General features: G+C 52.1%; 1 protein-coding gene across 1 annotated transcript in view; it reads left to right on the top strand.

The window, feature by feature from the left end:
• The window catches only part of nup98 (nucleoporin 98 and 96 precursor), a 29,874-nt gene extending 6,000 nt beyond the window's left edge, over positions 1-23,874 (top strand). Inside the window, exons 6-35 of the mRNA XM_064353185.1 lie at positions 424-563; positions 886-993; positions 1,302-1,485; positions 1,972-2,144; positions 3,171-3,308; positions 3,710-3,842; positions 5,490-5,582; positions 5,764-5,907; positions 6,141-6,274; positions 6,372-6,559; positions 6,786-6,902; positions 8,002-8,300; positions 8,791-8,904; positions 10,590-10,729; positions 11,612-11,632; positions 11,836-11,985; positions 14,604-14,814; positions 14,868-15,154; positions 15,304-15,451; positions 15,843-16,272; positions 17,120-17,582; positions 17,732-17,862; positions 18,228-18,469; positions 18,675-18,829; positions 18,959-19,098; positions 19,608-19,829; positions 20,489-20,730; positions 20,876-21,030; positions 21,533-21,644; positions 22,115-23,874. Of these exons, the coding sequence (XP_064209255.1) occupies positions 424-563; positions 886-993; positions 1,302-1,485; positions 1,972-2,144; positions 3,171-3,308; positions 3,710-3,842; positions 5,490-5,582; positions 5,764-5,907; positions 6,141-6,274; positions 6,372-6,559; positions 6,786-6,902; positions 8,002-8,300; positions 8,791-8,904; positions 10,590-10,729; positions 11,612-11,632; positions 11,836-11,985; positions 14,604-14,814; positions 14,868-15,154; positions 15,304-15,451; positions 15,843-16,272; positions 17,120-17,582; positions 17,732-17,862; positions 18,228-18,469; positions 18,675-18,829; positions 18,959-19,098; positions 19,608-19,829; positions 20,489-20,730; positions 20,876-21,030; positions 21,533-21,644; positions 22,115-22,317 (5,417 nt within the window). The 3' untranslated portion in view covers positions 22,318-23,874. The remainder of the gene's footprint in view (positions 1-423; positions 564-885; positions 994-1,301; positions 1,486-1,971; positions 2,145-3,170; positions 3,309-3,709; positions 3,843-5,489; positions 5,583-5,763; positions 5,908-6,140; positions 6,275-6,371; positions 6,560-6,785; positions 6,903-8,001; positions 8,301-8,790; positions 8,905-10,589; positions 10,730-11,611; positions 11,633-11,835; positions 11,986-14,603; positions 14,815-14,867; positions 15,155-15,303; positions 15,452-15,842; positions 16,273-17,119; positions 17,583-17,731; positions 17,863-18,227; positions 18,470-18,674; positions 18,830-18,958; positions 19,099-19,607; positions 19,830-20,488; positions 20,731-20,875; positions 21,031-21,532; positions 21,645-22,114) is intronic.
• The last annotated feature ends 522 nt before the right edge of the window (positions 23,875-24,396 follow it).

Here is a 24,396-nt window from a genome sequence, read left to right as displayed (position 1 = left end):
TTCAGGGGGCAAATGAGAGGGTTACAGTATTAGAAGAGGAATCTGTTTTCAGGGACTTGCAGTGTTTTTGGGTTTTTACTGGTGCTGAGTAAAGTTAGGAGTGTTTAGACTGTGTCTGTGTCTGTGTCTGTGTCTGTGTCTCTGTCTCTGTCTGTGTCTGTGTCTGTGTCTGTGTCTGTGTCTGTGTCTGTGTCTGTGTCTGTGTCTGTGTCTGTGTCTGTGTCTGTGTCTGTGTCTCTGTCTCTGTCTCTGTCTCTGTCTCTGTCTCTGTCTCTGTCTCTGTCTCTGTCTCTGTCTCTGTCTCTGTCTCTGTCTCTGTCTCTGTCTCTGTCTCTGTGTGTGTCTCTGTGTGTGTCTGTGTGTGTGTCTGTGCGCCCAGCTGGGCTCTTCTGCATCGGCTCACATTGAGACTTTGTTTAGCAGCCTTTGGCACCAGCACCAGCAGTGGGGGCCTGTTTGGGACGACCAACACCAACTCCAACCCCTTCGGCGGGGCGTCAGCGTCCCTGTTCGGGCCCTCGGGCTTCACCGCCACGCAGTCGGGGACGACGCTCAAGTTCAACGTGAGTTAGCGCGCCTTTTCATTCTCAATTTTTTTGGTTCTTGTGGGTTCCCTCGTTCCTGTCAGTAATTTGTCGTGTCGCACCTGTGTCCCAGGGGTTTTCAGTCAACTCTGTTGCTGTTGTCTTAACCCATTAAGGTGTGAGGTCACAAATATGTGATTAGAATGATCTTAGCTGAACATTCTAATGCTGATGTCACAGTCGCTACTGGTAACTGAAGGCAAAGTTCTGGAACACTGGCTTAGAACTTTGAAGAAACATTCTCCTTCAAGGGGTGGCTGGTGTTTATTGTTACTAAGCCTGTGCCTTGCCCCTCCTGCAGCCTCCCTCAGGAAGTGACACGATGGTGAAAGGGGGAGTGACCACCAGCATCAACACCAAGCACCAGTGCATCACGGCCATGAAGGAGTACGAGAACAAGTCTCTGGAGGTTCGTGCTGTAGAGACGCTGGACATGCCGTTGACGGACGGGCCATGATTTTACGCCTTCTCCTTTTTTATACGTTACTTACTAAGTGATAATTTAAAAAATAATAATAATCCTTTTGAAGTACACACAAGTATCTCCCCCAATTAGAGGGCTCAAGTGTGAGAAGGTGAGTGAGAGGGGGACTGAGTGAGTGAGTGAGAGTGAAAGCGTGGGAGGGGCAGTGAGAGAGGGGCACAGGTCATCCTGTTCCTGGGCTGGCAGTGAGACCGCAGAGCCCTGCGAGCTGATTGGCCCTCTCCCTGCTGCAGGAGCTGCGGCTGGAGGACTACCAGGCGGGGCGGAAGGGCCCCTCCAACCCCATGGCCGCCGGCACCGGCGTGCTTTTCGGGGGCGCCGCCGCGGCCACGCCCAGCACCGCCGCCGGCCTCTTCGGCTCGTCCGCCACTAACACGGGCTTCTCCTTCGGCCAGAACAAGACCTCCTTCGGAACCAGTGAGCGCACCTCTCAGTTCCTCTTTGTCAAAGCGATTTTCCTGTTTGAATTTTTAGTTGAATCCACTAAAAGGGGATATTGCGTGACTCGTACTGCCTTTTTCGGGGTTGTCCATGATGCCGGCAGGCTCTTGCTTCGTGTTTGGTCTCGTATCAGTAATGATCTCATATTTGGTATTGCGGGAAGGCAAAACCCCCACGCAAATTGTACAGACGCGTGACCATAAGGGCCAGGAGTCTTCGCCATTCCCTAGGGTTAATGGCGGATGATGATGTCTGATGATGATGGTGGATAAAAATGGCGGATGCGGATGATATTGGCGGATGCTAATGACGATTGTTAATGGTGGACAACGATGGCGGATGCTAATGGCGGACGATGTTGGCGGATGATGATGGCGATGCTAATGTCAGATGACGATGGCGGATTCTGTTGGCGGATGGTGATGGCGGATGATGATGGCGGATGTGTTTCTCTCCCCTCAGGTACGGGCGCGTTCGGCACGGCCACCGGCAGCCTGTTTGGCGCGCAGCCGCAGCCGGCCCAGCAGGCCTCCAGCCTCTTCAGCAAGCCCTTCGGCCAGCCCACCACCACCCCCAACACCGGCTTCTCCTTCGGCAACACCAACACCATGGGCCAGCCCAACACCAACAGCATGGTGAGGGTCCGGAGCATGTGGCGTAATGAGTGGGGAGCACACGTAAGGTGTAAAGTTAGCCATGGGGAGGTGTAAAGTTAGCCAGCGCAAGGTGTAAAGTTAGCCATGGGGAGGTGTAAAGTTAGCCAGCGCAAGGTGTAAAGTTAACCATGGGGAGGTGTAAAGTTAGCCAGTGTAAGGTGTAAAGTTAGCCAGCGTAAGGTGTAAAGTTAGCTAGGGTAAGGTGTAAAGTTAGCCATGGAGGGGTGTAAAGTTAGCCAGTGTGAGATGTAAATTTTGACTGCTAAAGGTTCTTTCCTCACAGATTTGACTTGGGCGGATGTGACCGTACCTCTGACAGCTGTAGGCACCTCTAGTACGGGCTGAGAGAGAGGACAGAGAAGAAATAATTTTAACTAAGACACTCGTTTTGGGAGGAGGAAGTGTTTGCAACATTGGGCTTCAAACCTCTGGTCCCGAATTTTTCTAAAAAAAAAGTTTTATCTTCAGGTCTCTCCAGCTTAGAAATGACCTCCCCTATATCATGCAAGCCAGGTGAAGGCGCATAAAAATGGAAAATTACTTTATGGCCCTCTGGCTGCTGAGTGATTGGATTCATTGGAGCAAAGGGGACACGTCTCTTGATATGGGGAAAGTCAAACTGAGGCAGTTTGTCATAGAGATTTATTTTGTGGCCTGTGAGCTTAGCAGACATGTTTGTGAGCTCGTACCTGATGAGGCCACATCAACCTGTGGTTGTTCGGTAGTTCCTGTGGGAGGGACTGTGCTGGATGTTTGGTTAGCTCATGTTAAGGGACTGTACGGGATGTTTGGTTGGTTCCTGTTGAAGGGACTGTGTTGGTTGTTTTGTTAGTTCCTGTTGAATGTACTGTGGTCTGGATGTTGGGTAGTTCCTGTTAAGGGACTGTACTGGATGCTTGGGTAATTCCTGTGTTGTGTAGTTCCTGTTAAGGGACTGTACTGGATGTTTGGGTAGTTGCTGTGTTGGGTACTTCCTGTTGAAGAGAGCCTCTTCCTGTGTTGCAGGGTCTGTTTGGAAACACGGTGGCGTCCCAGGCGGGGGGTCTGTTTGGGAACACGGCCAACACCAGCACGGCCACCGCCTTCGGCACCGGCACCGGGCTGTTCGGCCAAACCAACACCGCCTTCGCCACCGGCACACCGGTAACCGCAACACACAGCCCGCTTTTTCCACTCCCAAACTTCCCAATTAGACCCACCCACTCTCCCTTTTACACCCACCCACTCTCCCTTTTACAAACACCCACTCTCCCTTTTCAGTCAAAAGCTTCTTTTTTTTGGACTGTGGTACAACACCATGTCCCCCTGCAATTAAAATCCGTTACATAATTAGGGTTGAGGTGTTCATGGGCCAAAGTCACCAGGCTAACTGTGATGTTCTATGCAACGCCATGCTTGCAAATGGCATTCTGTACAAAAACATTTTGATTGGTTGACTGATCAGTCACTGATCTGTACCGAGTTCCTGAGTGTTGGACACCTGGCTCCTCGGGCTCCTGAGGTGCGATTTGGCGTGTGGAATGAGCGTCTCTCTCGTTCCCCAGAACCTGTTCGGCAACAAGACGGCCGGGTTCGGCACCACCACCACCAGCGCCCCGTCCTTCGGCACCGGCACCGGCCTGTTTGGGAACAAGCCCACCCTCACCCTGGGCACCAACACCAACACCTCCAACTTCGGTAAGAGTTTGCCTCCATGTTGACCCATCTCATCAGGAAGCCTCTTGTTTCCCCAACCCCCCCCCCCCACCCCCCAGCACTACCATCCTGAAATAATTCAGGTCATGGTATTTTTACGTTATATTTTAGCGGTTTTGTTTTTCTCTTCTTACAGCATGTTTTTTGTTGTAGACTGCGTTCCTCTAGAATTTGAACTTTGCTTCCTGGTTAGCGCAGTTATCTTGCTGTTTGGCTTTTGGTGAGGTTTCCATCTTTACTCGCTCGTCTCAAATCGGTGCTATGTTGTGGCTGGTTTAACGGGTTTAAAGTGATTGGTTGAAAGTGTCGTTGCCGGTTTTATCAGGTTTTCAAATAATTGCGAATGTGTTGTGGCTGTTCTTGCGGCTATGCTACGGCTTGTTTTAGCTAGTTTATAAAATATTCTTGTGCAGTAGCTGGTTTTGAAATGTGTGTGGATGAGTTGTGGTTGGTTTTAGCCTGTTTTAAAATAGTGGTTGTACTAGTGGTTGCAATAGCATGTTTTTATAAAGATTGTTGCTGTGCTGTGGCAAGTGTTGAAATGGTTTGAGGATGTGTTGTGGCTGTTTTCACCCTGTTTTGAAATGATTGTAGTTGTATTATCGCTTGTTTTAGCATGTTTTAAAAAGATTGTTGCTGTGCTGTGGTGGGTTTTGGCAGGTCTTGAAATGGTTAGTGGATTCGTTTTGACTGGTTTTGGCCAGTTTTGAGATTTAATGAGGCTGTGTTTTTGGATGTTTTAGGAAATTTTGATGTGTTCACAGCTGTGTATTGGCTGGTTTTAGTAGGTTCTGAAAGTGTGGCGGCTGTGATTGGCTGGTTTTAGCTGGTTTTGAAATGGCGGCTGTGATTGGCTGGTTTTAGCTGGGTTTGAAATGGCGGCTGCGATTGGCTGGTTTTAGCTGGGTTTGAAATGGCGGCTGTGATTGGTTGGTTTTAGCTGGGTTTGAAATGGCGGCTGTGATTGGCTGGTTTTAGCTGGGTCTGAAATGGCGGCTGTGATTGGCTGGTTTTAGCTGGGTCTGAAATGGCGGCTGTGATTGGCTGATTTTAGCTGGGTTTGAAATGGCTGCTGTGGTTGGATGGTTTTAGCTGGGTTTGAAATGGCTGCTGTGGTTGGATGGTTTTAGCTGGGTTTGAAATGGCTGCTGTGGTTGGATGGTTTTAGCTGGGTTTGAAATGGCTGCTGTGGTTGGATGGTTTTAGCTGGGTCTGAAATGGCTGCTGTGGTTGGATGGTTTTAGCTGGGTTTGAAATGGCGGCTGTGGTTGGATGGTTTTAGCTGGGTTTGAAATGGTGGCTGTGGTTGGATGGTTTTAGCTGGGTCTGAAATGGCGGCTGTGATTGGCTGGTTTTAGCTGGGTCTGAAATGGCGGCTGTGATTGGCTGGTTTTAGCTGGGTCTGAAATGCGGCTGTGATTGGCTGGTTTTAGCTGGGTCTGAAATGGCGGCTGTGATTGGCTGGTTTTAGCTGGGTCTGAAATGGCGGCTGTGATTGGCTGGTTTTAGCTGGGTCTGAAATGGCGGCTGTGATTGGCTGGTTTTAGCTGGGTCTGAAATGGCGGCTGTGATTGGCTGGTTTTAGCTGGGTCTGAAATGGCGGCCTCTGGTGTCTTATCGTTTCAGCAGGCTTTGGCGCTAACACGGCTGGCGGAGGCCTCTTCGGGAACAAAACGGCGACGGGAGGGCTGGGGACCGGCCTGGGGACCGGGTTTGGGGCCGGTACGTTCAGGGCCCGCCTTTTTAACACAGTAACGTACAGCGCGTGTGCAGAGGAAAAGATCCAAACGCGGCTAACGGGCGGACTCATAAATGATATTGTGCTGTGTGTGTGTGTCTGTGTGTGTGTGTGTATGTGTGTCTGTGTGTATATCTGTGTCTGTGTCTGTCTGTCCTTCTGCAGCTGTGGGCACGGGCCAGACGTCTCTGTTCGGGAACACCCAGAACAAGCTGGGCTCCGCCCTGGGCACGGTGGGGGCGTTCGGGGCCCCTGGGTTCAGCACCGGCACCAGCGGCCTGGGGTTCGGGGCCCCGCAGCAGCCTGTCGGTGAGTACTGCTGCCGACCCGCCGGGCCAGCGTGCTGTGATTATACACACACTGCACTGTAACCTGGCACAGTACTGACCGTGTGTCTGTACAGTACTGACCGTGTGTCTGTAACATGGCACAGTACTGACAGTGTGTCTGTGTGACAGTGAGCAGTACTGTCTGTAACGTTGCACAGTATTGAGGCTGTGTCTGTAGCGCTGCGCAGTACTGACGCTGTGTCTGTCGCTCAGCTCTGACAGACCCCAACGCGGCGGCCGCCCAGCAGGCTGTGATGCAGCAGCAGATCAACGCTCTGGCCTACTCGCCCTTCGGAGACTCCCCCCTCTTCAGGAACCCCCTGTCTGACCCCAAAAAGAAGGAGGAGGTGAGAGACCCTTTCACACGTGTGTGTGTGTGTGTGTGTGTGTCATTGTGGGTGTTTTCCCCCCTCATTCTCATTTTAATGCCCTCCCCACCCACAGCGTCTCAAACCCACCAATCCAGCGGCCCAGAAGGCGCTGACCACGCCCACTCACTACAAGCTGACCCCGCGGCCAGCCACCAGGGTGCGCCCTAAGGCCCTGACCTCCTCCAGCTCCTCCAAGTCCCAGCTGTTCGACGGCCTGGACGACGACGAGCCGTCCCTTAGCAACGGCTCCTTCATGCCCAGGTAAGCGCGAGACCCCGCCCACCTTTCGGCCCAGGTGTGCTGGTGTCTTTCCTTATTTTCTGGCGAGTTTGTGAATGCGGCCCTGCAGTGGAAATGAGACTGTGGACAGTGCCGTATGCCTGAGATATTGGGCCTGCAGGCTAGCAGTGTGTCGGCAGTAGAAATTAAACTGTGAAAACGGTGGAGGGTGACTGAGCTGTCTGTCTGTCTGTCTCCGTCCCCGCAGGAAGAGCATAAAGAAGCTGGTGCTGAAGAACCTGAACGGCAGCAGCCTGTACTCCGCCGTGGGCCGGGAGACGGAGGACCTGGCCTCCCCTGCGGAGTACCCCGAGAACGGGCTGAGGTGAGGCCCCGCCCACTCCCTGCCATGCCCCTCCCACTCCCTGCCATGCCCTGCCCCTCCTGCCTGCCCAGCCTCCCTGCCTTGCCCAGCACCTCCAGCCCACCTCTGCCTGCCCACTCGCATGCCCCCTGTACTTTTCCTCACGGGTACAATGGCAGTGTTCGTCCTGGGAGTCAAACCTGCAAACCCTGCAGTCAAACAGCGCAGTTCTCTCGTGGTCCTGCTGCGCAGCAAGCCGCACTGTTTTCAGGCTGCTCCTGCCTGGGCTTGAAGCTTTTACGCTGAAATCCTATCCTGGTAACCAGAAACCGGCGTGAGCTCGTGCTGACAGGAATTAGACTTCCTCCTTTTCGCTGGATTACAGGTTCAGTGTGAGTGCGGCTTGGCTTCACAGCCTGGGGAACACACCTGCCGTTTCTTGTGTTTGATTCATGGAACTTGCGTTCCTACACCTGAATATTTGCTTCGACATAGACATTATAGACAAACACACACACACACACACTCACACTCACACTCACACGCATTTCCTCGTGATAATGTCCTTGTTTGTTCTGCCTTGTGCCTCAGTGTAAATGCACTGGAGCGTTGAGTTCATCCCCATATAAATAGATTGAATGTTTAGCCTGTTCCCTCAGCAGTTGGGTGTTAATAACTCAGGTTGCACTCGCGACCCCATCATTGTTTCATATACAGAGGAGAGAGAGGGGTCTGTTCTCAATTATTGGCGTGTTGTTTTGTTTGCTGTGCACCATTTCCCGACTTCACTTGGTGCTGAAGTTATTATTGACTCATTTTTGGCCGCGTTTAATGCAGACATGTGACTCCTCTCCAGGGGGCAGTGCAGTATTGATTCACTGCTGTTCTCAGGCAGTCTGTCCTCCATATGCTGGTACAAGGAAGGCATTTTAATGTGGAAATGTGTGCCTTGGACTCTCTTAGACCATTGATTCCCCCTTCTTGGCTACGGTGATCCTTTGGCTACGGTGCTTTTTGGCTAAGGTGCTACTTTGGTCAAGTTGTTCCTTGGCTAAGGTTCTGTAGTAGTCTAGGTGGTGTGTTCTTTCTAAGCCCTGAATTGTCCTCTCTCCCCCCCCAGCGTGCCGGAAACCAGGCCCCAGGAGGAGGAGGAGGCGGAGCCCGAGAGGCCGGAGGAGGAGCTGGAGGAGGTGACCAAGTTCTACACCAACCCCATCGCCAAGCCGATCCCACACCCGCTGGAGGGCAGGCTGAGCCGGCAGAGCCAGGCCCTGCAGGACACCATCGCCGAGCTGAACGTCCGGCCCGCCGGGGCCTCCAACGGCCTGGAGCTCAGCAGCGAGGACGCCTCCCTCGCCGACGACTCCGCCCAGGAGGAGCAGGAGCCCGACGCCCCCCCGGCCCCGCAGCACCCCGCTGGTGAGCGTGACCCCTGAACCCCTCACCCATCACCCCTGAACCCTCACCCTGAACCCACTCACCCCTGAACCCTGACCTCCCCCTGACCTCCCCTGACGAACCCTGACCCCCCCCCTGACGCTCACCCTGCCTCACCCCTCCCCCTGAACCCTGACCTCTCACCCCTGAACCCTCACCCCAATCTCAATGATAAATGCCATGACAAATGGGGGGGAAAATAGCACTTGTGACTGGCAGAGACAGAGAAGTTATTCTCCCCATAAAACTGTGCATTTGGAGATTTATTTGCAGAATAAAAATAAGCATCCCTGTAGCCGGTCGTGAGTGCTTCCTTTTGTGACACTGTAAAAAAAGGTGAATGTGAGTGATGTCAGAGAGGGAGCTGGCCGTGGCTAACAGTGCGTGGAGCGGACTGTGCGTGTGATGCTGTTTAACACGTGTGGTTGTGAGGGCTGTGCTCTGAGCTGGGCGTCCGCTTGTCTCCCTGCAGGCATCGTCCTGTGCAGAGTGGGGTACTACACCATCCCGTCCCTGGAGGAGCTGGGCAGCATGCTGAACGAGAACGGGGACTGCCTGGTGGAGAACTTCACCGTGGGCCGGAAGGGTGAGGCTCTGCCATGGCGACCGGGAAAAAAACCGCCTGCGTGTGAAAGGCTCAGTGTCCGCAGGGGTCTGTGGTTTTCTTTCAGTTCGCGGTCAATTAAGGCCTTGAGAACAAGGTCTGTGTGGTCTCTTTAGCCAATCAGTGACTTTAATGAGTCACCGGTGCCGAAACGCATCAACAGCCACCAGACACTGCGGCCCTCCGGGACTGGAGTTTGACACCTGCGATTTCAGGGATCCTCTACTGGATTCTCAGCTTTTTCAGTGGTAATTTTTTGGAATGTTCTTAGCCAGTGTTCTAGAACTCCGCTGCTTTCAATCACCGGGAGTGATTGTGACATCAGCATCAGAATGTTCAGTTCAGAACATTCTAATCACACATTTTGTGACCTTACACCTTTAAGGGTTAAGTTGTTCTGTATTTGACTGTTGTTTTGTGTTCTTTGGATCTGGTGTCCTTTGAGTTCTTTGGGTTGAAGCCTTAGTGCCGGAGTGGAGTTTTTGTTTTCCCCTCGCGTGGTTAAGGCAGTGATCTAATTACACAGTTTGAAGCCATTGTAGGAGACTGAAAACAATGCTGGGTCCGGTTGCTTTAGAAACAACAAGAACAAAATTCCTATTTTTAGTCGTTGTTCTTGTCATGTGTTTGTCATTATATGAGAAACAGTTTATGTATGTGTTCAGTGCATTAGCTGCATCTTTATGGTGCGCATATAAGATATTGACAGGTAATTTTCTGCAGAATACCAAATGCAGCAGTGCATAGGCTACGCTGCCTTGACTCGCGTTGTAAATTTGCCGTTTCGCCGCTCGTTATTTGCAGTGTTCTCGGCGAATCGTTTGCAGAAGCATTTAAACATCATGAATAATTAATGAGGCTGCTGTGTTACACTCATAAATATGTAATGAGCCTCTGCTTCTGCTTAAGCAGGTCTGATCACATGGCTTATTTGTGCGCGCTCTTGGGGGCGATCCGTCTCTCCGCTCCGATTCAAATGGTCTATTTTTTGCGGTTTGTAATTAGCACGTTGGATTCCTTTGCCACAAGCTAGGATAGTGAAAAACATACATTGATAGAGGCAGTGTATGGGTATGTAAGAACAGCACAGAGTGTGCGAGCTCCCTCAGAATGAAAGGGTGAATCGAATGAAAGGGCGAATAAATTGAAGTCCTGTCAGATATGTAAGAGGCACACAGCGCACAGATAAAAACTGGCTTATCTCCGTGCTGATGGAATGGGGGTTTTGGGTGACCCTTCTGAACATCACTGTGGCTTCTGATAGGGTCTGCTGCTGACGACCAGTCTGTGTTTAATTACCTTCCATTCCAGCCTCTGAATGGCTTTACGCTCCCTTGCTTGTCTGACTGTTGTGCCAGACAGTGACGCATCCAGGCTATTAAACCTTTTAATTATGAGGCCCACTGACGCATCTAGTCGATGTGGAAGGCTGGTTATTACACTTTTTAATGTCGAGAACTGAAATGAGAAATTTAGCTCTTTCCAGGAACCCATCAAATACACGTTCTCGTGCATCCTAGTGGACTACAGACTCATACCCGCCTCGTACACTCCGCCTGCCCAGTCTGGGCCCCGACCCATAGTTTAGGAAACCCTGGTGTGGAACAGCACCTGCGTGCTGAAGCCTGCTCTGACTGTGTCCTCTGATCCCCGGTCTCTCTGTGCAGGTTACGGCTCCATTTTCTTCCCTGGGGAGGTGAACCTGACCGACCTGAACCTGGACGAGATCGTGCACTTCCGGCGGAAGGAGGTCATCGTCTACCCCGACGACAAGGCCAAGCCCGCCGTGGGAGAGGGCCTCAACAGGTAAGACGCACCCGAGACCGCACGCACTCCAAACGGATTTAGCCTGCTCGCCACACCCCCTTCGGCTCCCGGTAACGGTTCATCTGAGCCGGAGTCTGTTTATGGAGCTCCATGATGGATTTAACTGCACAGCGCCGTAGTAAATAAAGGAAACCTTCCCAGCCGTCGGCGTTGCCGGTGATCTGAGAAGATGCGGTCGGGTGAACATCGGCGCTCTCTTCTCAGCGACGGCGGTCCCTGGAGAGCCTGCGCAGCGCGAATGAGTAACAGGAGGAGACGTCTCCCTGTTTGTAGTCACAGCGCAGAGCGTTTTTATTTACGATGGCGAGCGCACGCCAGACTGTGGGGCTCGGGGTTCTGTGGCTGGAGGAAACAGGTTTGAGTGACAGCAGTGGAGGCCTTGGGTATAAGAAGACGTGCATTATGGGAAACTGTGGTGGCGTCCAGTGAGCTGGACCCTGGGCGTGCTGAATGTCTGGAGCAGGGGCCCAAAGCTTTGGCATGCCATTAGCGTACACGAGTGTCCCCCAGAGGCATTTAGGGGCTTAAAAACCAGCGTTTTTAATGATTAATCGTGTAAGATGAAATCCCATGCTTGGGCTTATTCCCCAGCGTTCTCCTCGTTGGCCCCCGACAAAACCCCTCCTCTGTCAGACCCCAGGCTGCGGAGATGAACTAGGCGTGAGAAGCTGGAGGGGGCTCTGTCGGCCCAACGCGGAAACCCCTGCACACAGTCCAAGAGCCAGACCGCCCTGGTGTGAGATGAACGCTTGAGGAGGGGCGGCTCTGGGTGAGGAGGCGGCCGCCGCCGTGTAGGTGAGGGCGGGCAGACCGGCTCCTGGGTGTTTGAGGTGAGGGGGGCCGACCGGCTCCGAGTTGGTAGACCGGCTCCTGGGTGTTTGAGGTGAGGGTGGGGGGGGCGGGCTGAGGGGGTGCCTAGTGCACGCCTCCTGCCCCGGAGAGACACGGGGTCCACCGGCATGGGTTTCCTCCTTATAATGGGCTCTACGGCGCTCCTAATTTTGGAGCCTTTCCTCCTGAGAATTGATGTTTGAAAGTTTTGGAGAGCAGCTGCTAACTGGGATGCAAACGTTCCTCTCCTCCCAGGTGGCCCATTTCTCCAAGTACGGCCTCCAGGACTCCGATGAGGAAGAGGAGGCTCCGCCCGCCAAAACGGACCCAAAGAAGCTGAAGACCGCTGCCGCAGTTCCGCCCCCCCAGCAGCAGGTGGCGCTCAATGGAAAACCCACACCACAGGTAGATGGAGGAGCTCCCTGATCTGGGTCACTGCGCACTGGGACGAATCCCCCCCAGGTTTCCTCGTACCTGCGGTGGCTGGGTGCTCTCCGATTGGTGGAACAGTGGGAGGGGGGGCGGGGCACTGAATTGTGGGCAATCGGTGTGTGTATACTGGACACATTGTTTGAGGCGGCATCACTTATCTCTAGGGTGGCTAAAAAGCACAAGGACGTTGAGGGTTCTTGTTCACACGCAGGCACACACGCACACACACAAAAACTACATTTCCCAGGATTCATTTGTGAAAATGCACATTGACTTCGGGAAAAAAAAAAAAAAAAACTTAAATTCAAGGAAGTGTTATTTGGGTAATGTAGATGCAAGGTGTCATGGGCTGTTTTGTTACAATAAATATTGTGCTTTTCTGTGTGTTTCCTTGGTAACAAACAAGCAGATCCCTGATATATGACAACAAATGATAATGCAAAAAAAGTATACAGGTTTTACAGTGAGAAATCGGTGGCCTTTTATGAGAATATATATTTATCATAATCCAGTCCTTCAGTAAGAGTTACTCTGATTTACAGAGGAAAAAGTTATCTGGGGACGTGTTTTAAATATATTAAAATAACAATGCCTTTAAAAGAAATGTACATGTATACCGTTTTGGCAAAAATTATACATTTCCCAGGAAATAAATGTTAGTCTTTTTGAATCTTAAGTGTGTAACAAATTGAATTTTTGATATGTAAAATGTGATTAAACTGATAAAGGTGTTTAACTGTCCCTGTAAAAATGAACAGAACAATGGAGAAGAACATAGTCGTTTTTCTGAATGATTTGAGCTTTTATTGTCATTCAGTTTATTGACCCTGTACACTGAATCGTGAAATGCAGTTTTGGTATGGGAATGTTCAGTCACCCGTATGGAAGATGGGAATGTTCTCTCACTCACAGGGGAAAATGGGAATGTTAGCTAATTCGCGGGGAAGATGGGAATGTTCGCTGTTTTATTTAATGTTTGTCTGTTATACTGAGTATATAGATTGTTGGATTTTCTGTTTTGCTTCTTAGTCTCAAAAAATCAGTTTATATCACAAAAAAAAGAACTTTTTATAGCTGCTAAGAAATGAAAGTTGAACATTCTGGGCTTAAGAAATGCATTATCATAAATGAATGATTACAGAATGCAATCCAAAAGCATTTTGAATATATCGCTCACTGTCTCTAGAAGGCGTGATTTTGTCATAGGGGTGAATTTGTTCTCTATGTGTGATGTAGCGACTTTAAAAGAGGAAGGAACGGCAAACTTTGGTCATTTAAATTTATCCTGCAGGCTCCGTGTTAACCCTTTGAAGGGTAGGCTGTTCTTTGGAATGTTTTTTCAAAATTCTGAGTGTTCTAGAACTCCACTGCTTTCACTTACCAGTATTGATTGTGACATCAGCATTAGAATGTTCAGTTAGGAACATTCTAATCACACATCTGTCATCTCACACCTTAAAGGGTTAATAAAGGCGCTTACCTTACCATAAGCACAAATTAGGCTTACCTCTGTGTTACCTGAGGCCTGCAGTGGTTGACGCTCCTGGGATTTAATCCAGGCCTGCTCGAATCGGCACCGCGTCATGCTAGGTGTCCACAGGTTGCCAGCTGTCAGTGGTGTTAGCAGCTGTCTGCTAGCCAGTGCTAGCTGTCCTGTAGTACTGTGCAGTGTAGACCATTGCATCTGGTGAGTGCATGCCCACCTGCTACAAGTCGGCGCAGTGGAGGGGGGAAAAAAAGTGTGATTCTAGTTTAGGGATAACAAAATCCTGAAAAGTGCGTAAAGCCGAACTCTAGTCCTGGAGGTCTGCGGTGTCTACTGGTGCATTAGAGCACCCAAGCGATTTATTTAAATCAGTGTTTGGCCTAGGAGTCCGTACGCCTCGTCTCTGAGTCCAGAATTGGCTGCTAATTTACAGGAAACCAGGGAGAACGCGCTCTTACCCAGCAGCACTCTGGGACGCGAGTGTCGCCTCCCCGCTGCAGCCCTTCGCTAAATTAAAGGCGCTTTTACACAGCATGAGGAATTCCTTCCTTTTTTTTTTTTTTTTAGAAAGATAGTCGTCTTTTTTCCATCAGTCTGGATTGATGCTGCTGCTTTAATGCTTTTGAATGCATGACCTGAATAAAGATGAGAGTCCGCAGTTTGTCTGTTAAATTGTGACATGTGCATTTATTTTGTGATAACCTTGTAATCATTGGAAACCATGCCAAAAATAAAGTTTTAAATAAAGATTTAAGCATTTTCATTTTTGTTTTCTGTCAGACTCTAAGTATAGTCAGTCCTCCTTTAGCTGCACATGTAATCTTGGATGGTGTGTTTCGGCCAAGTTAAGCAGCACTACAGCGCGCTAATTAAATATAAATATAAAGTCTTTTTGTTAAATTACCCAGCACCACCACCACTAGGTTATTTTATCTAATACAGGCAGTACTACACAAGTCACTTTGATAAAGCTAATCACTGTCGCCAGTGTATTTAGTTTGAGGGCGTGGCGGGGGACTGTTTGCCCTGTGTGTGGGGCTGTAAGTTGACGGTGTCGGCGTGTGTGTGTGTGCGTGCGTGTGTGTCCGTGTGTGTGTGTGTGTAGAGCACGGCCGTGCTGGAGCTCCTGTCTCGGGCCTCAGAGGTGGACAGCGACATGGCGGACATCACGCAGGAGCTGCCCGCAGACAGCGTGCTGGACGGGGAGGACCAGGACAGGCGGCACCCGCCCGAGGGACACGCCTGGAAACCCCGCCGAGACCACGATCCCCGAGCTCAACCAGCCTGCAGGCAACCCACGCACACCCGTCCTGCAGGTACCCCAAATACCCCACACACTCACCTGCAGGTCAACCCCCACGTCCTGCAGGTACCCCGAAATACCCCCGAATCAGCATCAACCCCCACGTCCTGCAGGTACCCCAAAATCACCCATCACACACCCCCGTCCTGCAGTACCCCAAAATACCCCAATCACATCAACCCTGTACCCAATCCTCAACCCCGTCCTGCAGGTACCCCAAAATACACCCCAAAATCACCATCAACCCCCACGTCCTGCAGGTACCCCAAATACACCCCAAAATCACCATCAACCCCGCCTGCAGGTACCCCAAAATACACCCTAAAATCACCATCAACCCCCACGTCCTGCAGGTACCCCCAAATACCCCCCAAATTCACCGTCAACCCCCACATCCTCCCGAATCACCGATCAGCCCCTAGACACTGCTGGTCCTGCCAAATCACCATCAACCACCCACGCTCTACAGGGTACCCCCAAATAACTCCTCAACCCCTCACAGATAATGAAGTCCTCCCTGTTCATGGAGGATGAGGAGGGAGAGCTCTTCCCCAGGCTGGGATTTAGCCTGTCTTCCCCGGGATTCGACCAATCAAAGGACCTGGGCTCACCTCGTCTCCTCCTGCCCCCCCAACAGGGGCGACCGTCCGGTGAGTAATCAGCCAATCGCGTTTCGGGAGGGAAATCCAGTGTCTCACCAATGCAGGTATTTTTAAACTTGGTGCTCGTCTAATTGTGCCAGGGAGTGTAATGGCAGCATTGTGATGTAACAGCATTGTTATGTAATGGAAGTTTGGGAACTGGGCTTGTGACTCAAGAGGTTGCAGGTTTGATTCCCGGGTGGGGACACTGCCATTATACCCTTGAGCAAAGTACTCAACCCAAATTACTTCAGTAAATATACATGTGTAAATGTATAATGTGTGTAAAAATAAATAGACATGTATATTTTTTAAATTCTGCATTCCCTAGATGTAATTCTGTAAAGGGGTGAATGTGGGGGTTGTGATTTAGTGTTTGTGGGTGTGTCTCTCCCTGCAGGAGGACTGCTCCAGGCCCGGTTCAGCACGGGGGCGGGGCTGTTCTCCCAGCTCCCCGAGGCCCCGTTCGGGGGCGTCCCCCAGCGGCTGTCCCGGACGTCCGCGGCGGACGCGTCGCGCCTGTCCCCCTGGCCCTCGCCGGGGCCCTCGTTTCGGCTGCCCGCCCCGGCCCCCGAGCCCTCGCTGCGCACGGTGGGCACGCAGCGCCAGCCGGACCTGGTGCCCGCGGGCAGCTCGGTGGCGCGGGACAAGGGCAAGCTGCTGATGGACGCCGCCCTGTTCATGGGCCGCTGCTTCCGCGTGGGCTGGGGGCCCAACTGGACCCTGGCGCACTGCGGGGACCCCCTCAGCGGGCCCGCCGGGGCCCCCCAGGACACCCCCGCCCAGGCCCTGGAGTTCGGCTTCCTGCCCAAACTGGCCAAGAGCGCACCGTGAGAGAGCGCGCCGACTGGACTGTCTGTCTTTTTATCTGTCTGTCTGTCTGTATCTATCTGTCTCTGTCTGTATCTGTGTATCTATACCTGTCTGTCTGTATCTGTACATCTATATCTGTCTTTTCGTCTGTCTGTCTTATCTGTCCATCTATATCTGTCTATCTTTCTGTGTATATCTGCATCTGTCTGTGTGTATATCTACCCATCTAATCCCCCAACCTGGGGCTGAGCATGTCTGATTCCCGCCCTAATGTGGAATGTCCAGTCATCTGCAACCGCAGCTGTGTTCATGAGTGAACCCTGCAGCCGATGCTTTCACGCAGAGCAGCTCACACAGCTGTGTAGCCATTTTGCACCGCTGGATGTTTTATTGAAACAGTTCAGCTTAATTGTATCACTCTAGGGTACAGCCTTAAGTGCCCCATTAGGGAGTCGAGCCTGCAAGCCCCAGAGTGACGAGCCCAGTTCCCTGAACGCTCTGCTACGCTGCTCAGTCTGGTTCCTTAAGGGAAATGATTCCAGTCGGAGTCTCGTTCGCTAGGGCTCATAACCTTACAGCGCTAACCAAACAAGCCTGGTCTTTTTAAGATTCAGAAAGGGGCTCCTGCTCTCGCTGAACTGCATGAACACTAAATGATTCAGTCTGAATTGTGACCTCATGACCTTGGGAGCCTATCGAAATCACTAATCTGTTCCTTGAAAGGAAGCTTATTTGTGCCATTGTGTTTGTGTGAGGGCGTAAGTGTATTTGAGACGTTGCGAGATCAGGCATTGCAGCCGATCCGGACTCCTCGTCGGGCCGATGGGCGAGCGATTGAGCGGACTCCCCGTCCCGTCCCCGCAGGGTTTCGGAGAGCCCCTTCCGGGTGCAGGTGGAGCGGGTGGTGGACGCGGAGCGGGGGGCGAGCGAGGAGGCGCTGGCGCTGTTGCGGCGCCCCCTGGAGATCGAGCTGAAGCACAGCAGGGTGAGCGCGGAGGGGGCGTGTCCCTTCGTCCAGCCGGCCCCCGGGGTGGACGCCCTGCACGAGTACGCCGACTGGATCAGCGAGGTCACCGCGGAGACCGGCGCTGCTGATGGTACGCTCCTGCACACATACACACCTCACACGCATGCATACACACGCCACGCACGCACACCTCACACACGCATGCGCACCCACTCAAGTGCCACGCACGCATACACACAGTCTTGCACCAAGTCCCTCACACTCACTCACACACACACACTCACTCACACACACACACACACACACACAGTACCTCACTCACACATGCATGTGCACGTACATACACATAGATCCACACACGTGCACGCAAAATACTCATGAACACAGACGTGCATATCTGTGTGTGTGTGCTCACTGCTTCTATTTGTGTGTGTGTGTGTGTTGGGTGTGTGCGTCACACGTGCAGCACTGCTGTGTGATTGTGCCGCTGTGCCTGGGGGCGGGCACAGGCGGGCCCGTGGGGGGCTACGCCGCTGGACGGAGCGGGCCGGCTGGGGGAGGCGGAGGGGAGGAGGAGGTGGGCGGGCTACGCCCACCACTGGAGCCAGCGGACGCCTCTCAGCCCTGACCGGCCGCCGCGGTGAGGGAGTGGAGGCTGCAGCTCCGCACAGGAGATCACGGTGGAGTCTTCCTCCTCCCCCCTCAGCCTGCAGGCACAGAGATCCGGTGAGTCCCCCCCCCCCCTCCTGGCACAGAGATCCGGTGAGTCCCCCCCCCCCCTCCTGGCACAGAGATCCGGTGAGTCCCCCCCCCCCCCGGCACAGAGATCCGGTGAGTCCCACCCCCCGGGAACAGAGTTCCGCCAGGTTCCCCCTTCCTTGGGCTGAGACGGAATTCGTTGTCAATTGGTCTTCTCTCATCCATGGGGGAGGAACTGGGAATATCTGGGGTGGTTTGGGGATGTGAAAATTCTTGGTGATCTGTGAAAATAGTGCCTGTCTCTAGGACAGGGAGGGCTGTGGCAGCTGGGGTCCATCAGCCGGGACTGCTGGGGTTGAACTGGGGACTGAGCGGGCTGAAGGTCTCCTCGGGGATGGCTGGAATGCATTCCCCTGTGTATCTGGTGAATGAGGCTCTGCGGCTCACTCAGGACAGGCTCACTCGTGTCCGAGCCTACTCTGTCACCAGCGTCACTCACTCGGACCTGCAGGCATCAGCTGCGGACTCCAGCCTGAGACGGACTCCTCGTCAGGAAACTCACATATTCGCCATGCAGCGGAACCGTCACGCTCTCGGCTCACTCAAGAGTAGTCACTCACTCACTCACAGTACATCACTCACTCAGTCACACAGTCAGTCACTCACTCACTCACTCACTCACTCAGTCACAGAGACACTCACTCACTCACAGAGTCACTCACTCACTATGTGTTCTTTTATAACGCACCTGTGCTGTACCTGTGAAGGTGTGGCAGACGTCGGACAGCTGTGTGAACGTGTGCTCTGAGCTGGACTGGCAGCGCTGTCTGGCTGTGCACCTGTGGTACCTGCTGCCCCCCACCGCCTCGGTCGCCGACGCGCTCAGCAAGTACCAGGCCGCCTTCCAGGTGAGGAGCTCGCGTTTACTCTCTAGCAGTGGGAACGTCAGCCATTTTAAACATGCTTTGGTCGGGCCCCACGCCTAGTCTGTTGCCATGGTAACGTGTCGATTTCCCCCCCCCCCCTTTTTGAATCAGGGCACCAGCGAGGGGCAGAAGTACGCCTGCGCCCCCCTCCCCCCGTACCTGCACCTGGAGGAGGAGCCAGAGGAGGAGGGGGAGGAGCAGAGGCCGCTCTACGACATCTGCTTCCACCTGCTGAAGCTGTACAGCGACCGGTGGGTGTGCCAGGGGGGCGGGGCCTGGGAGGGGGGTGGGTGTGCTGCCGGGGGGGTGGGGGTGGGGCGGGGCTCCAGGGCAGTGTGCAAATAATCCCTCAAAACATTAAGTGTAATTATGGCAAATGAGCTGCTTGATTAAAATCATTGACTGAAAACCAGCATACACAGGGGTCCCCCAGAACCGAGTTTGACAATTAATACAGTCCATTGACTCTACCCCATCTATTTTTATTTTTTGTAAAGCACTTTGCTATTGTGAGCCTGTGGCCTGAAAAAGACTCTGCAAAGTGAGTTGTTATTGTTCCAACAGTCTGCCTACAGATCTCTAGCTGTTTGGAGTGAGAACCTAGAACACCCTGTAACAGGACAGCTCTGAGTTACAGGGTGCATGCACTGCTTTCGTAGTTCCTGATCCTGGTCGATCCGGTTCGGGTGTTACCTCCCGCCCGCCCGTCCGGTGGGGGGCTTGTTTGATTGACGGGTGTTGTGTTGTGACCCGGTCTCAGCCACTACAGCTTGCAGCAGCTGCTGGACCCCTGCACGGTGACCAGCGACCGGCTGGACTACCGCCTGAGCTGGCACCTGTGGAACGTGCTGCAGGCGCTGCACTACACGCACCTGTCCCAGCAGCACCAGGGCCTGCTGCACGCCAGCTACGCCGCCCAGCTGGAGAGCGCGGGACTCTGGGAAATGGCCGTCTTCGTGCTGCTGCACATACCCGACCCCGCGTACGTCCTTCCCACCCCCCCTCCACCCCCCGACACGCAGACCAGACACGCAGCTTCATTCTGATCTGGGATCAGTCTTTCCCTGCTGGTGTCCCGACCCACTTCGCTACGAGCTAACGGGCTGAACCGGTCCTAGACCAGCACCTGTTACTTCATGGAAGGGACACATTGAAGCCTTTGTGAAAAGAAGTGAAGTCTTTGATTTATCTGGGAGAGGGGAAACCCCATTTGGATTTCACTTCAAGCGTTACTTCAAGTTCAGGTTTAATATGGCCGCTATAAATTTATTTAAAGGATAGACACTGTAGCATAACGGTTAGGGACTTGGGCTTGCAGCTTCAGGGTTGTAGGTTTGGTTCTCCGGTGCTGTTGTACCCTTCAGCAAGACACCTGAATTATGTCAGCACATATGAAATGGATCGCATTCAAAGCATGTAAACTATGCTAGTCTCTCTGGATTTGAGCATCATTAAGCTGTGAGGTCACAAATATGTGATTAGAGTGTTCCTAACTGAACATTCTAATGCTGATGTCACAGTCAATACTGGTGACTGAAAGCAGTGGAGTTCTAGAACACTGACTTGAAATTTTGAAAAGAAACATTTTTTTAAGAACCTACTCTTCAAAGGGTTAAATGTCTTGAATGTGTACAACCGCAGGCATCGTGAGAGGGCGGTCCGAGCGATGCTGGACCTGCACTGCCCCCTGGTGGAGACGGAGGACTCTGCGGAACGGGAGCACTTCCTGACGGAGAAGCTGCTGGTTCCGGTGCAGTGGATCCACGAGGCCAAGGCCACGCGGGCCCACCGGGAGGGAGACCGGCACCGGGAGGCCCTGCACCTCTACAAGGCGGGGCACTGGAACCAGTGCCACAGGCTGGTCATCCAGCACCTGGCCTCAGGTAAGACCGCCCGGCTGCCCCTGGAGCCAGTGCCACAGGCTGGTCATCCCTATAACAGCTGCTCAGTGCAGTGGATGCGTGTGAGGAGAAGGTGTTCCGATAGGTGACCTGTGCCTGACCCTGCCCCCCCCCCCGCCCTACTCAGATTGCATCATCAACGAGAACCACGACTACCTGCTGGAGTTCCTGGAGGGCCTGTCTGCTCCGGAGCGCTGCGTGCAGATCCAGGACTGGCCCACGGTCGGCCGCGTGTTCCTGGACTACATCCACGTCATCCAGACCCTGCGGGCCATACAGCAGGTACCTGCGGGGTCACATTGTGATTATATAGCGCCTTTTGTGGTCTCCAAGTGCCCCCACGCCCCCGGGGAAAGGGGGCCTTATCGCTTAACTCTGCTTATCCACCAGTTTCCAGTTCGTAGTTCAGGAGGTGTGGTCTGCAGGAGGGGTAAAGGCCAAAAAGGAGGGGGGGGGGCTGGTATTCCCCAGAGCCAAAGACAGGCTGGTATGAGTGTAAATACAGGCCTCGGTAACGGCGTGTGTGTGTTTGTGTGTGTGTGTGTGTGTGTGTGTGCGTGTGCGTGTGTTTGTGCGTGTGTGTGCGTGTGTGTTTGTGTGTGTGTGTGTGTGTGTGTGCGCTTGTGTGTTGTTTCCGTGTAGTTCGGTGTGGTCTGGGTGTGCTGTGGTGTGTGTGTGGGTGTGTGTGTGGTGTAATTGTGTGTGCGTGTGTGTGTTTGTGTTTGTGCGTGCTTGTGTGTGTGCGTGCGTGCGTGCGTGTGTGTGTGTTTGTGCGCGCTTGCAGCTGGAGAGCCCCGGGTACGAGCTGGAGAGGCTGCACATGGAGGTCACGTCGCTCTGCAGCAGGATAGAGCTCATCCCCTGCAGCACGGCCAAGGACCGGCTGGCCCAGTCAGGTGAGCCCCCCCTCCCCCACGGCACCCTGGGATACGTACCCTGTGCTGCTAACGGCCGTCTGCTTGCACTGCTCTGTTATTTAACCCTTTGTAGAGCAGATTTTTCTATAATGTTTTTTTTTCAATAGGTAGTGATTGTGACATCAGCATTAGAATGTTCAGTTAAGAACATTCTAATCACATAGTTGTGATCTCAGAACTTGAAGGGTTAATAAACGACACTGGTCAGTGTCTCAAAATGAATGTTTTATTGCAAATTTAATGTTCAGTTTTTGTAATAACCTCGTCCTCCGTCATTGGTGGACTTCAGGGAGAAAAGCAATATACAGTGACTTTTACGAGCCCATATGATCTGGGCATCCTTGCACGCAAGCCCCTGGCACTTAAAGCCAGTCTGTAAATATACTGTGTGAGTTACTGGAGGGAGTCCCTGCGGTCTCTGACGCGTGGCGTCCGTGTCCCCCCCCCAGAGATGGCGAAGCGCGTGGCGAACATCCTCCGCGCGGTGCTGAGCCTCCAGCAGGGCGGCGACTCTGCCTCGGGGCGGCCCCACGTGCCCCTCCGCCACCTGGCCCCCCACATCGGCCGCCTGCCCATGCCCGAGGACTACGCCCTGGAGGAGCTGCGCGGCCTCACCCAATCCTACCTGCGCGAGCTCGTCGTCGGCCAATGAGACGCTTCGCTTCGAGGAAGGGGCGGACCGGTGGGAGGGGCCTCCTGCTTAAGCGGGAAAGCTGATTGGTTGGGTCTAGCTGTATCCTGCCCTGGAGGGATTGACGGTATTGATGGACTGGGATGGCTGGGTCTTTAGACCCCGCCCCTTCTGACACGCCTCTTGTAGTTACCTGCGGACGTTCAGTAGATAAAGCATTCCTTTATGTTTTGTTTTGTTGTTTTTTTGTACTTTTTAGTTGCCTAAAGATGTGTGTTTAATAATTAAACTATATTTTGCAGATTTGTCGGATGTTACTTGACCAGTCATTTTAACCCTATTTAAAGGGAAGGTGTCAGCTTATGTTATGGTCTATGATTTATTATTATTGTTATTTTTTCATTTTTTTCATGAATGCAGAAAGCACAAATCTCGCTGAATGAGCTTCACCCTGGTGGCCCACACTTTGTTCTCCAGTGGACTGGCGTCCTGTGTCCCGGCGCAGTTCCTTGTCTGGTCTCACTCTGTCTTATTTTAGGCAGGAGAGGGTCGGGGGGTGAGGTTCCGTGTTTCGTACCTTTAAAGGTTTTTCTCTGGTCCGTTAGCAGGCGCTCGACTGTCTGGCCTCAGGCTTCCGCTCGCTAAACTTGTACGTCGGAGGAATCGGCCCCTCATTTACGGAAGATTAACTCCAGCTCTGTTAAACACGGGAACGGAACAAAAACCAGGCCGGTGAACCAATCCGAATCTTCACAGAACAGAATGCCAAAATAAATCTACGAGGGAGGGGCGGGGAGGGGATAAGATATATTTTTGTAGTGTTTTACAGTTTTACCCTCTTGAGGTGAAAAGATCTTCCTCTTGTAGGGGAGTTGGTTGAGGGTGACACTAGAGAACAGAGAGGAACTGAAATTGAATGGGTTGAAGGGGTCCCTGTTTGTCTCTACCATCTCCAAACAGGCCCTTGAATGAGGAAGGGGGGAAAACCCTGCCTTTCAAGATCAGTTTCTGATGTGCATATATATATATTGCTTGTGTGGAAGGAGGGGGAAAAAACACTGCTCCAGACTGAATGCGTTTTTTTTTGTTTTTTTTTTTTTTAATATCTCAGATGAAGTTTTTGCATTATAGCAGCCTTTCAACGCTCTGGGTCTGTGTTCTGGGTGGGGTAGAACCGAGCAAATAGGGTCTCTCCTCCATAAATCTGTACAACTTCCTCACCCGTAGACCGAAGGATACACCTGAGCTCATCTCCCATCATTGTGACGTACTGCCGACTCTGATGACGTGTTCGCATTTTTTTGTTTTGTTATTTTAAGTCCATGTTTGTAATAAATGGTCACTGGTTTGCGGACGTTATTGTTGAAAAGCCGCGAATAGATGCTTAATTTTCTTTCTTTTTTTGTATATTATATTTAATAATTTTGCTCAATTTATTATGGCCAGAAGAGAAGACCTCCGTCTGGCTCCGTGCCTTTCTAAAAAAAGGATCTTGTCTTTCTATGGCCGTTGGACTGTATGCATGGTTGTGCTAACGATGTTTTTTTATTAAATAATGAATAAAAATGAATTATTCTATTTTTTTCTCCTCCGGGGTTGTCGATTTACATTATCCCAAGTGTATTTTTTCATTGAAAATAAAGGAAAAACAAGTTATCTTCCTAACTTATTGGTGACTAAGAAAAATAAAGTGTGTCTGCATTTTGAAAAGATGCAGGACGACTATAAAAGTAGTCACGCGCTGCATTTCATTTCGCCTTTTCGTTATCAGACTGGCCTGGTGGGGATTTAACTTGATGGCGCTGTAAACAATTTAAAGCGCGGTAAAGGAACACGTGTAAGTACTGTGGACTTATCCCCGTATAATGACGTTAACTGAGCATATGGATCAGTGTCAAGTGGACGTCTGTGTTGATGGATGTATTCGCACACCGTCGCCCAGCGTGTGACCGAAACAAGTCCTTTTTGGCTACTGTTACACTGGAATTTACCAATACCTTCCCCTTCTCAATTATTCAGAGGACTCTTCTCCCTGCTTCATTATTTAAAACCCTGTCAGCTGTGTTACTCTTAAAGAATATCTCCTGACACCTCCTTTCC

This window comes from Anguilla rostrata, chromosome 9 (genome assembly GCF_018555375.3).
Source record: "Anguilla rostrata isolate EN2019 chromosome 9, ASM1855537v3, whole genome shotgun sequence".
Classification (NCBI taxonomy): domain Eukaryota; kingdom Metazoa; phylum Chordata; class Actinopteri; order Anguilliformes; family Anguillidae; genus Anguilla; species Anguilla rostrata.
Note: the sequence above shows the minus strand (reverse complement) of the source record. Positions and strands in the feature narration are given on the sequence as shown.